The sequence below is a fragment of the Pongo abelii genome, chromosome 2 (genome assembly GCF_028885655.2).
Source record: "Pongo abelii isolate AG06213 chromosome 2, NHGRI_mPonAbe1-v2.0_pri, whole genome shotgun sequence".
Taxonomy (NCBI): domain Eukaryota; kingdom Metazoa; phylum Chordata; class Mammalia; order Primates; family Hominidae; genus Pongo; species Pongo abelii.
The window spans coordinates 137,501,763-137,518,031 of NC_085928.1; the positions used below are offsets into that span (position 1 = coordinate 137,501,763).

General features: G+C 36.5%; 1 protein-coding gene across 11 annotated transcripts in view; it reads left to right on the top strand.

Moving 5' to 3' along the window:
• TBC1D5 (TBC1 domain family member 5) overlaps positions 1-16,269 on the top strand; it is a 592,946-nt gene that overhangs the window by 487,305 nt on the left and 89,372 nt on the right. For all 11 annotated transcript variants that reach the window (XM_063722180.1, XM_063722179.1, XM_063722181.1 and 8 more), the window contains one exon: positions 1,947-2,032. In XM_063722180.1, coding sequence (XP_063578250.1) covers positions 1,947-2,032 — 86 coding nt within the window. The remainder of the gene's footprint in view (positions 1-1,946; positions 2,033-16,269) is intronic.

Genomic DNA, 16,269 nt, shown 5'->3' on the forward strand with positions numbered 1-16,269 from the left:
GTACTTTAAACTACCTCTCCCTTTGATACTAGTAAGTCTCCTAGGAATTTAAATAGGCCTAAGTGAAAGCAATACTTGAGCCTCATTTATATGTTCAAGTTAGATCATTATTCCTAATAATGGCTTTAAGTGCTTAGATAGATCAGCACTCTGTGTCTTGAATTGCTTGTCATTTCTTTATAAAGATGTTTCAAGTAATTGCTCCATGTGATCCCTTCTTTCATTATTTTAAGGCAAAAAGTAACATAATCCTTTATTAGTTTGTTGGAAGTCAGAGAAAAAGGGTCTTTTTTTATTAGCAAAAACAAAATGTATTTCCAGGTACTGAGAATAAAGAGCAAAATTCGTCATGAGCGATAGTCCTGCGAAAGTTAATTTTTAAAATACATCATGAATGCACTGTCAATCTGCCAGTGGCCTTAGCCTCTATTTTATTTTCCCATTATACTTGGGTCCAGGTTGTCATCAGCTACCATGAGAAAACCTATGTGATTCCTAGAGAGAGAAAAGTTGCACTGCTAGACTTAATAGTATGGTAGTCATGGAAGCATCAGTTATCTTCATCAAGGCAATTCAGATTTGATTATTGTAGAACTGTGTTGAATACCAAACCAGTGGAGTAGTAGCTGGAGCTAAATCAAGGGATTGTCATTTTTGTCAGATGATTAGGGCTGGCTTGGAAGAGATATGAAAGGGTTGAGCTGTATAAATATTCTCTTTTCAGCAGAAAAAGAAAAGGTCCATCATGGCCATTAAATGCGGCTTGTTAGCTTGATGAATTTCAAACTGTTTAACCTTAGCAATTATATCCCCCCGCAGCTCCCCCGTGCCTGCATGCAAGTGTATCAGTGCCTTGGAATTATGTCTCCAAGGATTGATATCTACGCATATTGGTAATTTTCTATTAAGATAATATGCAGCTTTTCTGTGTCCAGATACGTATCTCAAAGGAAGTGCATGCCTTGGTTCAAAAACCTAATTATTAACTTGAATTATATGCCCAGGTAAACATTAGAACACATTTATTTATAAGGTTTTAAAAACCTTTTATGGTAAATATATGTAATTTAACATTTTAGAGATTATGGTATTCATTTAAATTATGCTGTAAACATGATTGGTTTTTGTAAAGCAGAAGTATATTTGTTTAATTTTTACTTGCCTGTGAGGGATTTGAACATTTAAATAATAGATATGTTTGAATAATAGCAACACATATAAACAGACACAGTGGACCTAATGATTCAAGGACATTTCTGCAATGTTTATAAATAATGTTGCATTCTAGAAAGGGCAGTGTTTTTGCTGCTTTTGTGAAAATGTGCATTGGTCAATTTGCTTTTGTATAGTAATGGTTATCCTGGTAATATTTCTACTACCTGGCATATTTTGACCATTTATTAAACTCATAAATAAGGATAGATGACATAGAAATTGCTAACTTTAAAAGAATTACTGAATTTTGAAATAACTCATTTTGGAACAAGAAAGTCTCAGTGTGCCATCTAGTGGACACATTTAGCATTCTGGTCATAAAAAACTAATGACTTTCTCTTCCCCCGAAATGCAGTTACCTTGACACCTTTTGTCTCTCCGTCCCTTGGCATAGTTTGTGGTTGTGTTACATCTCATATAGTTTTTAGATGTTATTATAATTTTATTCATCATATTTTAGGAAAATTATATTTGAAAATTTTATTTTGAAGTCATCAGAAATCTAATGATGAATAAATCTATGTTAACTATGAGAGACGAAAAAATAAATAATTTTTGTTTTTAATCAGAACTAAGGAATAATAAAAGCAAAACCCAATCACACTAATTATTAAACTTTATATTATACATATTCTTTTCTGAAGGGATATTAAAATGATCATTGCTGTCCTCTTATATGTTAATGGATTAAATCATTTAACTAGCTTTTTAAAAACGTATTTTTTTTTTAGAGAAATCCAAGACCAGTGACTTATCAATTCCATCCAAATTTAGATTATTACAAAGCACGAGGAGCAGACCTCATGAATAAAAGCCGGTAAGTCCCCTTTTTCTGATGATAGTTATAAATCACAAAGGTAGTCTCAGAGATCATCAGGAAATTTTACATATTGCTGAAAACAATTTTCCAGATTTTAGCATATGTACATAATGCTAATGTACATAAGGAATCTTTGTTAAGTAAATTACCCAAGTTATTTTAAAGGCATTTAAAAATGCTATATATTGATATCAATGGTAAGACGAAAAATAAATATAAGAGTACTTGTTACAATTTGAAGTTAGGCAACTTCATTTTTCTAACATGAATAAACTTGCATAAATTGTGCCTACTTGTATAATCTCTTTCTAGATTTTTGCTGTTGATTGAAAAGAGACAATTTTATAATGTATTTTTAAATTATTTCAGTAACAAAATTAAAAATGTGTTTCCCAACTGTCTTTAGAACTACACAATAAGCTTATAAATGCATCTTGTGTGTACATTTGTGATTGCATACATAGAAATTTTAAGGGTCACTGTAGGAATAAAAAACATTAAAATCCTACTTTTTAAAGAAATTAACATTGGCAGAAAGGGTTGATGAATGGTTTTGTTCTTTCATAATACCATATTGAGATGTCTCAAGAGTTAACTTGTCAAACCAGAATCATTTCAAATTAGAATGTAATTTCAAAGTTTACTCTGGAAGACTAAAATGTTAGTAATGATAAATGCTGCCAAGTTGTCCGAATTTTCTTCCTCAAGCATTTTGCCTATGTGTTAGCTTTTCTTCAGTAGAATTCCAACACCCTAAATATACATTTATGGAATACATATACACAATGTGTTCTGCTGTTACTGGAGAGTTAAAAATAAGTCATAATTCCTGCTGCATAGGAACTCATAGTCTAAGGGATGAGAAGAAGTTTACAACAAAATGGCTAAATTTAAACTTGAAATTTGAACCTTGTCTTAGTGTAATGTTGTTATAAAACTACCCATCTCTGATTGAAATCTGTTTGCTCCATATATTGATGTACCGTGCAATTATGAGACCAGTTCTGTAGCTCATGAGACTTGTCTGAAGCTCTTTTCTGTTTGTTCATTTCATCTGAGTCTTGTTACACAAATAAAAATTTATTTGCTATAGTCACTTGATCATTCAATGCAGTTTTAATGACTGCCAGATTGATTATTTTAAACACAGGAGATGCCCAGTAAAAAACCCAGACCGAAATCCCTGCCTTCAGTAGTCTTACACCCTAGTCACTTATATTTCTTCCCATTATGTCAAATATTTAGTTTTGTTATGTTTAAAAGAACAAAGTATGTTAGTCTTTTTTCTTTATACAAGACCTTTTTAGCTGGAATCCTTTGTCTTCCCCTCCCTCCCAACCCCCACAAGATTATTTTTTACACAACAGCCAAGTAAATGTCAATTTGTAACAGGTTATATCGTACCTCCACGTAAACATCTCCAAAGGCTTCCTATTGCCACTGGCAATCCAGTCTTCTTTCTGAAGCCCTTTCCTATCTCTTTGACCTTATCTCCTTCCACTCTCTTCTTCTCTTCATTCTCATGCTACAGCCACATCAGCCTTCTCTGTTATTTGCCCTTGTTTAGGGCCTGTGCACCTAACTCCTCCCTCCTGCTAGAGCACTTCTGCCACCCCCGTCTTCCCATGCCTCTTCATGATTTAAAGCTCAGCCTAAATGTCATCTCAGAGAGGCCACTCTTAACCTCCTGCCTGTCTTCACCTCCCCTATTCACTCTATCCCATCATCATGAACTGAAGTTATATAATTCATTTGTGTATTTATAATCTGTCTCCCCAACGTCTCCACTAAAATCTAAGCCCCTGAGGGCAGGCTTTTGTCTTATTCACCACTTCATGGCACCTAGGACAATGATGACTGGTATAGGGAAGGCACTCAACACATATTTGTTATATGAATTTTTTGAAATATTTTCAACACCTTTTTCTCCACCACAGGAAATGTATTGTACCCATTATTTTCTCCCCTTCATGATTTTCTTCTCTTTAGCCTCTCCCTGCATTTTTCTTCTACAAAATGTTGGTTTTGTTATATATATACATATATATAACACATTGAGTTTATATATATATATAACACAATGAGTTTATATATATATTATATATATATAAACACATTGAGATTCTTGTGCAAAGTATCTCTTGAAGATTGGAAGGAACACTTTTTGTCATCTTTTGCAATTGCAAAGCTTAACATTGAAATTCAACTAAATAAAATGTAGTAATTGAAGCAGAAGACGTCACAGCTCAGTAAGCAAGGAAATAGTTAATAGACGGTGCTGGGAAAATTGGCAAATCTTTGAAAAAGTATCAACCACACACAAAAATAAATTCCAAAGTGCACTGAAACAAGCAAACATAAAAATAAAAATGCAAGTGCCTATCTGACCAATAGTTACTTGAAGACTTTTAAATCTTATTTTAAATTTTTTTGTTTTTGTTTTTTGTTTTTGAGACGGAGTCTCGCTTTGCACTCCCAGGCTAGAGTGCAGTGGCACGATCTCGGCTTACTGCAAGCTCCACCTCCCGGGTTCACGCCATTCTCCTGCCTCAGCCTCCCAAGTAGCTGGGACTACAGGCGCACACTGCCACGCTTGGCTAATTTTTTGTATTTTTAGTAGACGGGGTTTCACCGTGTTAGCCAGGATGGTCTCAATCTCCTGACCTCGTGATCTGTCCACCTCAGCCTCCCGAAGTGTTGGGATTACAGGCGTGAGCCACTGCGCTCGGCCTAAATCTTATTTTAAAATTTTTAATTGACAAATAATAATAGTGTGAAGACGTTTTAACCTTAAAAGTAATGGAGAAAATCACAAAGGAACAACTAATGGATTTTACTATACAACACATATTTTAAAGTAAATATGTAAAAAATAAACTGAATCAAAAGACAAATCAAAAATTAGCAAAATATTTGTAATGGATGTAACTGACAAAATATAATATCATTAATGTATGAAGAATTTAGGCAGTTCAATAAGAAACACAGGATCTGGCCGGGTGCAGTGGCTCACATCTGTAATCCCAGCACTTTGGGCGGCCCAGAAGGGCAGATCACGAAGTCAGGAGATCGAGACCATCCTGGCCAACATGGTGAAACCCCATCTCTACTAAAAATACAAAAAATTAGACGGGAGTGGTGGCACTAGCCTGTAGTCCCAGCTACTCGGGAGGCTGAGACAGTAGAAATGCTTGAACCGAGGAGGCGGAGGTTGCAGTGAGCCGAGATCGTGCCACTGCATTCCAGCCTGGGCGACAGAGAGAGACTTCATCTCAAAAAAAGAAACACAAGATCCTAAGTGGCCATTCCATCTCTTGCCATGGTCTGCTGAATCCTCTTCTTACTCCAAATATTGGAACAGCCCCAACCCCACACTTCTTTTCTTCTCTATACTCATTCCTTTGAGGATTTCAACTCAGTTCATGGCCTACAGACGGGTCCTTAATTTATGTCTTCAGTTTTACCCATCCCTTGCTACTTACTAATATTTTCTCTTGGATGTCCCACATGCAGCTTAAATTTAGTATTTTTCAAACAGAACTGTTGATTCTACTCCCACACTTACATGCCTCTTATGCCCACAGTGTTTCTCACAATAGATACCAAACTTTGTTTCTCTTTGACTCCAATCTTTTTCCTTTCTTGGCCTTCATCTGGAATGAGTGTAACAGCTTTTTCTTCTAGTAAATCGTCAAACCTAATTGGTAGTCTTGGGACCCCCCCCACGGTAAAGACAAAGGGTAGGCAAAGATTTCTTATACAGGAAACAAAAAGCACTAGAAAAGATAGATAAAATGAACTTGAAGTTTTTTTTGTTCATCAGAATCTGCCATTAAGAAAAAGAACAGGCAAGTCACATACTTGTGAGTAATATTTTTAATACATATATCCCGAATATATAAAGAATGTTCGTATGTCAGGAAAAATATAACATAGGCAAATACTTCAACAGCCTCTTCACAAAAGAAGATATGAAAGTCATCAATATGCTATGAAAAGATGTTCAACATTAGTCATCAGGAAAATGCAAATTAAACCACAATGAGATAACATTTCACACCAACTATAATGGATAAAATAAAATAAAAAATTGACAGTAGCAAGTGTTGGCAAGGATGTGGAGCAATTAGAACCCTCATATATTCCTGATGTGAGCAGAAAAGGTATAACTACTTCGTAAAATAGTTTGTTAATTTCTTATGAAGTTAAACATATATCCTTTAATACACCAGTTTAATTTCTAAGTGTTTATCCAAGGGAAATAAAAACCCATATCCAAAAGCCACAACAAACAACATCAAAACAGAATGTTCACAGCAGCCTTATTCATAATACCCCAAATCTGGAAATAACCCAATCTCCATCAACAAGAGACCAGATAAAAAATTTGTGGTACATTCAAATAATGGAATACTACTCAGCTATAAAGGAATGAACCAGAGTTTTTCCTGGGGGTATTGGTTCCAGGACCACCTGCATATACCCAAATCCACATGTACTCAAGTCCCACAGTCGGCTCTCTCATATAGGAACCTGCATATATGAAAAGTCAGCCTTCTATATACATGAATTTCACATTCCTCTCTCTGCATTTGGTTGAAAAAAATCCGCATGTAAGTGCACCCACGTAGTTCAAACCTGTGTTGTTCAAGGGTTAAGTATACTGATACATGCAATAACATACATGCATCTCATAAACATTATGCTGAACAAAAAACGCTAGTCAGAGAAGAATGCATATTGTATTGTTCCATGTATATGAAGCTCGAGAACGGGCAGCTAGCATGTGGTGATAGAAATCAGAAAGTAGCTACCTCAGGATGAGGGTTTGGAATTGACTCTAAAGGGACATGAGCAAATTTGGGAGTAATAGAAATGTTCATTCTAGGTATATTATTTGGGATGGTGGTTATACAGGTGTACACAAGTGTCAAAACTCATCAGACTGAACATTTAAGATCTGTATATTATTATAAGTTATACCTAAGTTTTGTTTTATAAAAAGAAAAAGATGTATTTGCTCTGGACTAGATAGGAGACAATGTTACTATTTTACCTAAATTGGTTAAGAATTAACAACTCTCTTCAGAAAGAGCACTTTAGATATAGATGATTTTATGCCACAAATGCTTAGTTATTTGAACACAAAAAATCATAAAGTTGTATTTATATAGTCATCAGTGTCCTTTGAAATTCTGATCAACAAATTACTAATACTGATAACCATGGACTCCTTGGCTTCATGGCTTGGAGAACATTATTAGCATATTATTTCTTTAATTTATCAATAAAACATCTGAAAAAAATACAGTCATTATAGAAGTAAATAGAATTAAGCATTTAAAAAATCTTACCATATAAAATGGAAGTTGTTCAGGAGAATCTTATAATGCTTTTTAGGTTTCAAAACAGTATGTATTTATTCAATCATTAAACTAAATATTTATTGAATACTATACACAGTGCCAGACACTGTGCTAGGCCCTGGGAATATGATGATTCTAAGACCCACACCCTGACATCAAGGATGTTTAGGCTTATGTGAGATACCACTCTTAGGCATACAGGTTACTCCACAATTGAAGCTAACAAGTATTCATTCATTTCACAAATGCTTTAATTTCTTCTTTGTGCCAGGTATTGAGAGAACATCAGTGAAAAAGATAGATGTGGTGCCTGTTCTCATAGAGCTCAGATTCTAGTATGAGATTATAGTCATTGGAAGAATCTTTGTGCACCCTGGGAAACTGCGCTTTTCCAGGACATTCTGCTTAGGCCAGCCCGTGAGAGGAGCACTCCTAAGCTGAGGCAGATCCTGATCCCTGGTAGAGGTGGGGAATTATTGGCCGCTAGGCTTTCTTGGGGTAAGAATAGTTACCATTACTCCACAGACGCATGGAATCCGCTGAGGAATGTGGATACATCTTAAATGCCCAGGAAACCCTCATAATAAGAATCTTCTTCTTTCCCTAGATCCCGGCTTCCTCTTATATGTCAGGCAGGGGTCCTGACTAGCAGTCTTCTACAGAGGACCTACATGCCAGAATTAAAATTCTGGAATCTTTCATCATCAATATCAATGAAGTTATTTAGGCTCTGTCAGGGGGCAGAGGAAAACTGGGATAGTTAGCACAGAGAATGTTATTTCTGATCTACTGGAGTGAGAGATCAAAGAACTAATCTTGGTTTCTTCCATCTCTGTTAAACTTCAATTTAATCAAATGAAATACCTGATTTTGGTTGTATAAAATTGCTTAAGCAAGTTAAAAGACCTATAGCTGTGGAGTCTGTAAAAAGCCGTCACTAGATAAAGTGGCATACTCTTGAGGCAGTACTGACAGCTCAGCTACCATTTATTTTATCACCTCTTCATAGGAGAAAGAATTTTACATTCTGAAAAATTGTGTTGTGTCATTTTCAAACCAGAAAATCCATGAATGTTCTGGAATAAAGAAAATATGAGATTCTACTCTTAGTGTAGGAGATTGCAGACTTTAAAAGATATGAAGTTCTGTTCTGTGACTATTCAATTGAGCATTTCAGTAGTCACAGATTCTTAAATAAGTTAGATGGATCTTTTTGAAGACTGGTCACAATTTAAATGTACTTTTTTAATAGCAGCAATTTCTGGTTATTTAAGGACAAAATTGGAATAAGATTTTAGTGTTAAATTGTCATTCCAAGCTTTCTGAATGAGTAGGAAAATGTCAATTCCCATCTTTAAAAAGAAATGTGCAAGTAAGTTAAATCAGAGCAAAGTGAATATTATCCATACACGTAATGGAAAATCTATCACTAAAATACCTAGGCAGTTGCTTTTAAAGACTTAATTATAGCAATCCATGGTGAAGCAGAGAAGAGAAATCAGGCTTCTTGATTTTTAGGGATATTCTTATCCATGAAATCACATGTCATCTTTGCATCCTCTTTCCTTATTTGGATATGCAACACAAATAAAAGCCCATGGCCATAGATCTAGCAGGTATTAGCCCCCTGCTTTCCATGTGTGTGCCTGTCTCTTGTCTAACCTCTACTTCCTAATTGCTTCTGCGGGGGGGGGTTCCCGTGAGTATATATATTCCCTCTAGATCATCATTACTTCCCCTCTTGCATGACAGCCCCAATGCACCAACTCTTTAATAGCCTCCAAACAGCCAAGGAAATAGTAGCAAGGCCAATTATGGCTAAAGAGCCAAGCCTGGTGAAAGCATCCTAGGCCTTAAATAGCTTAACAGGAACTTTATCAATGGTTCCACAGCTACAGTGGTTTTTTTTTTACCACAGATAAAAGAGTGGACCATGATGAACAAATCGCCAGGGAATAATATGGGTTATAAGGGCTGCATATAGAAGTGGAAGAACTCTTTGGTAAGATTATCAAGCTTGTTTCCATTCATACTCCCTCACTGGTGACTAAGGAAATACAGGCACTTTTACCAGTGCTTGCTCATTAATTATTAATTTGCTATTAGGAAAGGTGCTAATAAGAAAGGTGAAACTTTTTGTTGCTTCAATTTTCATTTCTTTGACTAATTGTGGATTTGAACTGCTTTGTAAATGTTTATTTGTGCTGTTTGCAATTCTTGCATTTAGTGCCAACAAGACATTGAGTTTATATTTTAACGCAAGAAACAATCAAAATATACCACAATAATTTTTAAAGCTAAAAATAACATCAGGAAGTGAGAATTTCTATAAGAAACACAAAACCAATAACAAAGCAAGGAGACAGAGTAAAGGAGTTCATTATTTTAAATAGAGTAGTCAAAGTGAGTGTCTCTGAAAACATGCTATTTGAACAGAGACTGAATAGTGAGTGTGCCACGTGGATTCTTGGGGGAGAACATTTCCCGTTATAGGAAAATGCAAGTACAAAGCTTCTGAAGTGGAAAAATGATTCTGTGCTTGAGGAATAGTAAGCAGGCCAGTATGGCTGGAGCCCAATGAACAACAGGCGAGGGTGGTAGCAAATGACATTGGTAGTAAATGAGGTTGGAGAGATAGTAGGAGGCTAGATCATGTAGGGCTTGCCTTAACAGGCCATTGAAATGCTTAGGGTTTTATCCTAAGATTTTTGGGAATTCACCAAAGGGCTCTGAATGGTGGAATGATATGATCTGACTTAAATTAATCTGGGTGCTGTGCGGAAAATAGTCTATAAGGAGGAGAGGAAACAGAGACTAGTTAGGAGATGAGCAGCAAGATTAGCAATGATATGGTAACATGGTATTGGCAGTGCAGAGAGAGAAAAGTGATTTGTTTGAGTATGTATTTTGACTAGCATTTGCTGATGGACTCGATGTGTAATGTAAGAGAAAAATAGGAGTCAAGGGCAATTCTAACTGGGGATTATTACAAGCACACCTCATTTTATTGCATTTTTTACATATTGAAGGTTTGTTAGCAACCCTGCACTGAGCAAGTCCATCACCACTGTTTTTTCAATAGCATGTGCTCACTTTGTCTCTGCCGTATTTTGGTAATTCTAGCACTATTTCATATATATTTAGTATTATACCTGTTAAGATGATCTGTAATTAGTGACCTTTGATGTTAATCTTCTCATCGTTTTGGGGCACCATGAACTGCACCCATATAAGACAGCAAATTTAATCAATAAATACTGTGTGTGTTCTGACTGCTCCAGCAACTGGCTCTTTCCTCATCTTTCTCCCTTTCCTTGGGCCTCCCTATTCCTTGAGACTTGGTAATATTGAAATTAGGCTGTATTAGGCCATTTTTGTGTTGCTATAAAGAAATACCTGAGGCTGGGTAATTTATAAAGAAAAGATGTTTAATTGGCTCACAGTTCTTCAGGCTGTACAAGCCTGGTGCCAGCATCTGCTGGGCTTCTAGGGAAGGCTCAGGGAGTTTTACTCATGTGAACTCAGAGCAAGAGCTCACTTACCACCAAGGGGATGGCACCAAGCCATTCATGAGGGGTACACCCCCATGATCCAGACACCTCTCACTAGGCCCCACCATCGACACTAGAGACCACATTTCAACATGAGATTTGGAGGGAAAACACATTCAAACCATATGATAGGCCAATTAATAACCCTATAATAGCTTCTAAGTGTTCAAGTGAAAGGAAGAGTTACACATCTCTCACTTTATATCGAAAACTGGAAATGTTGAAGCTTAGTTAGGAAGGCATGTCAGAAGCTGAAATGGGTCAAAAGCTAGGTCTCTCGCACCAAACAACCAAATCATGAAAGCAAAGGAAAAGTTTTTGAAGGAAATTAAAAGTGCTACTCCAGTGGACACATGAATGATAAGAAAATAAACTGCCTTATTGCTGATATGGAGAAAGTTTGAGTGGTCTGGATAGATAATCAGACCAGTCACAACATTCCCTTATGCCAAAACCTAACCTGGAAGCAAGGCCCTAACTCTTCAATTCTGTAAAGGCAGAGAGGGGTGAGGAAGCTGCATAAGAAAAGTTGGAAGCTAGCAGAGATTGACTAAGGAGATTTGAGGAAAGAAGTTGTCTCCGTAACATTAAAGTGCAAGGTGAAGCAGCAAGTACTGATGTAGAAGCTGCAGCAAGCTATCCAGAAGATTTAGCTATGATAATTGATAAAGGGGACTGGCTACACTGAACAACAGATTTTCGGTATAGATGAAACAGCCTTCTACTGGAAGATGCTGCAAAGGACTTCCATAGCCAGAGAGGAGGATCAGTGCCTGGCGTCAAAATTTCAAAGGGCAGCCTATCTCTCTGTGTCACTGTTGAGACCTACTGTTCAGAAAAAAATATTCCTTTCAAAATATTACTTCTGACTAACAATGCACTTGGTCACCCAAGAGCTTGCACCCAAGCATTAATCAAGGAGATTAATGTTGTTTTCATGCCTGCTAATACAATATCTGTTCTGCAGCTCATAGGTCAAGAAGGAATTTTGACTCACAGGCCTTATTATTTAAGAAATACATTTCATAAGGCTATAGCTGCCATAGATAGTGATTCCTCTGATGGTTCTGGGCAAAGTAAATTGAAAACCATCTGGAAAGGATTTACCATTCTGGATGCCATTAAGAACATTCATGATTCATGGGAGGATGTCAAAATATCAACATTAACAAGAGTTTGAAAGAAGCTGATTTTAGAAGAAGTTGATTTCAACACTCATCAATGACTTGGAGGAATTCAAGACATCAGGCCGGGCGCAGTGGCTCACGCCTGTAATGCCAGCACTTTGGGAGGCCGAGGCGAGCAGATCACCTGAGGTCAGGAGTTCGGGACCAGCCTGGCCAGCATGGTGAAACCCTGTCTCTACCAAAAATACAAAAATTAGCTGGGTGTGGTGGCGGGTGCCTTTAGTCCCAGTTGCTCGCAAGGCTGAGGCAGGAGAATCACTTGAACCTGGGAGGCAGAAGTTGCAGTGAGCAGAGATTGCACCACCACACTCCAGCCTGGGCGACAGAGCGAGACTCTGTTAAAAAAAAAAAAAAAAAAAAATAGTGGAGGAAGTAACCACATGGGGTGAAAATAGCAAGAGAACTAGAATTAGAAGTGGAGCCTAAAATTGTGGACAAATTGCTGCAGTCTCATGATAAAACTGTAATAGAAGAGAGTTCTTACGGATGAGTAAAGTGGTTTCTTAAGATGGAATCTACTCCTGGTAAATATGCTATGAACATTGTTGAAATGACAGCAAAGCATTTAAAATATTACATAAGCTTGGTTGATAAACCAGCAGTAGGGTTTGAAAGGATTGACTCCAATTTTAAAGAAGTTCTGCTGTGGGTAAAATGCTATCAAATAGCATCATATGCTATTGAGAAACCTTTCTTTAAAGGAAGAGTCAATCAGTGTGGCCAACTTCATTGTTTTCTTATTTTAAGAAATTGCCACAGCCACCCCAACATTCAGGAACTACCACCCTGATTAGTCACAAGCCATCAACATTGAGACAAGACCCTCCACCAGCAAAAAGGTTAAGACTCACTAAAGGCTCAGATGATCATTAGCATCTTTTGGCAATGAAGTATTTTTTTAATTAGGATTTTTCCTTTTTTAAGACATAGTGTTATTGCACACTGAATAGACTGCAGTATAATGTAAACAGAACTTTTATATTTACTGGGAAACAAAAAAATTGTGTAATTCACTATTGTGATACTGGCTTTATTACAGTGGTCTAGAACAGAACTCATAATAACTCTGAGGTATGCCTGTACAAACTTTCAGTTGTCCTCTCCCAGTGGATGGCTTACTTCTCCCAGCAAGATGTATGACAACACATGCACAGTGTTGCCAAGTAGAGCTGCTCACCTAAGCCTTGGTGTCCCCCAGGATTTTTTACTGGGAGTCAGTCATGTAGGCATGGAATGCCCATGTGACTAACCTTACCTACCCAGTCTCCAATTCCTGCCCAGAGAGGTCAGACTGATACAGTGTGACCCAGGTGAAAAAAAAACAGGTGTTGACCATAAATCCCATCGTTAGTGTAAACAATTTGGTGTGACCCAAGGCCCAGATATACAAAGACGCTTTTATCACCAGGATATTCCAAAGGCTTATAGGTTATCTCCCAGGAATCAGTCAAGGGCCAGTCCTTTGAAAGGTACAGGCTTTGGGCAGCACAGGTATGCTGAGTTAACCCTTTACTCTACAGTCAAAGATAGTCTCTTGTTTTCATCTAAAAGTTGTGTGGTTCTACCATTTGTATTTAAATTTATGATCCACCTCAAAGTAATTTTTGCGTGTAAAATGAGGTAAAGGTTGAGGTTCACCTTTTTTAAGATAGATACCCAGCTGTGTAGCAATATTTGTTAAAAAAGTCTTTTCTTTCTCTACTGAATTAAATTGGATCATTTGTTGACAACCAACTGGCCATATATGTGTGATCCATTTCCACACTCTGTTTTTTCTCTGGTAACACAGTGGCTTAATTATATAACTTTATAGCAAGTCTTGATTTTAAGTAGGCTGAGTCCTCCAACTTTGTTCTTTTTTATTACTTTCGCTATTCTAGTTCCTTTGCATTTTCATATAAATTTTACAATCAACTTTCCAATTTCTATAAAAATTGTTGGGATTTTGATTGGAGTTACATTTAATATGTATATCAATTTAGAAAGAACTGATACTTCAACATTATTGAATTATCTAATCCATGAACATGGGCTATCTCATCCTTTAGTTAGGTCATCTTTAATTTCTCAGCAGTGTTCTATAGTTTTTTTAATTAGGAAAAAATATATTCCTTTGTTTTTCTACATATAATCTGTTCCTTTCTATGCCTGCATTTTAAAATGTGACTGTTTCATTTTGCAGACTCAAATGTTTCTTTATATTTTATTGGCTTCTGTACCCCTACCTTCAAACCATAACAGTTAATTCTTAGTATATGTTTACTGCAGCTGTATTTTTTTTCAATTATGAAGACATATAGTGATTCTCAAAGTGGGAAAAGAGAGGTGAAGAGGGCAAAAACTTCCCAAAGTGTGAACATTTCAGGATTATATTCTCTTCCCTTCTCATGTGTTAGCCTAGGCCAGAAAATCCCTAACGCTCTAGAGATGCTGCTAGTGTGAACCATGATTATTTATGGGAATGATTTCATATCCCTCAGATACAGGTGAGAAAATAATTCAAATAATAATTCAAATAGTTCAAAACTACCACTCTCAAAATAGAAATCTCAGTATCTCTTCCTATATGTATATCTTGAGAAGTTTAATGATTTGATGCATCATGATTAATACATAATAGGTTATTATTTGTTATGTTAGTTTAATCAACATTATAAATTGTATGTAGCCCCAGTTAGGTAAGCCCCACAGTCTAGCTTACGTCTACTCTGTCACCAGTGCCAACCTTTTTATTCCTAACAAACACTACTGCTTTTGCTGCTTATCATATAGACAAAAGTTTGCCTGCTGCACATAAAAGAATTAATCTTTATAGCTGAAAGGAAACATGTTTCCCTTGAAATTCAACTCTTAAGGAGTAAGTACTAACAAGCTAACCTTCATCATTTAGTTTTAATAAAGATCTTTAAGAATCTAGAGTTCCTTGAGATGAGGAGTGAGTTCACTTTCTAAAATAACAAACCTTACAGTATGGCAAGCAAATTAAAATTAGATATAGAAGTCTTTCATTGAAGTAAATTTGAAACACTCAACTTCAAAGTTACAGAATTAAGAACTTTAGAAACATTCCTTTTACAGAATTCAAAACCTTCAGCTTACAGATTTTTTGAGACCAGGTCTTGCTCTGTTGCCTAGACAGGAATGCACTGGTATGATCACAGCTCACTGCAGCCTCGACCTCCCAGGCTCAAGCAGTCCTCCCACCTTAGCCCCTCAAGTAGCTGGGACTACAGGTGCACACCACCATGGCTGGCTTTTTTTTTTTTTTTTTTTTTTTTTTTTTTTTTTTTTTTTTTTTTTTTTTTTTTTTTTTTTTTTGTAGAGACAGGGTCTCACTATATCGCCCAGGCTGGTCTTGAACTCCTGGGCTTAAGCAGTTGTCCTTCCTCAGCCTTCCAAAGTACTGGGATTACAGGACTGAGCCACCACACCTGGCCTCTAACTTACAGAATTTTTAAATAGAAGTATATCCTGATTATTACCTTAGATGTTAGAATCATCTTGAAAGTATTATGTTGCAACTCTGATGAATGTTTTAAGTTTCCAAATAGATTGATATCTATAAGCATGGAAGAAATAAATATAAACCATAGTCCACTCAGCAGATCAATAATGACAGAGTTAGGAGTATACAGGGGTGCAAAGAGAATATTGTTTCTGTCTCCAAATCAGAGATACATAGATATATGTTTAATGGCATCGATTTATTTTTTCCAAGTATCCCACTACATTAAATGTTTTTATGGTAGAAGAAAGTATAGGTAGAACAATTTGAGAAAATGATAGAAAGAAAATGAGACTATGAAAAACAGAAGGGAAAAGAATAGAAAAGAAAGATTTTGGAAGGAAGATAAAGAGGAGGAAGGAAGGGCAGAAGGAATGGAGGAAACTGAAGGTGAAACTAAGGACACAGGGCAAATAGGCACCTTCATTTGGAGATGGGGTTTGACTGGCATTTCTCAAGGTCCTATACTAGTATACAAGCCTCTTCTTTGGTCCTTTTATCTGAGTGATGTGATAAATGTGACAATAGATGCCATTTGTCACTGCAGATCATAAACTCTTAGAATTGGAAAGGGGCTTTCATTTCATACTGTCTCTCAGGCATGCCAGGACTAGAACTAGGCTGT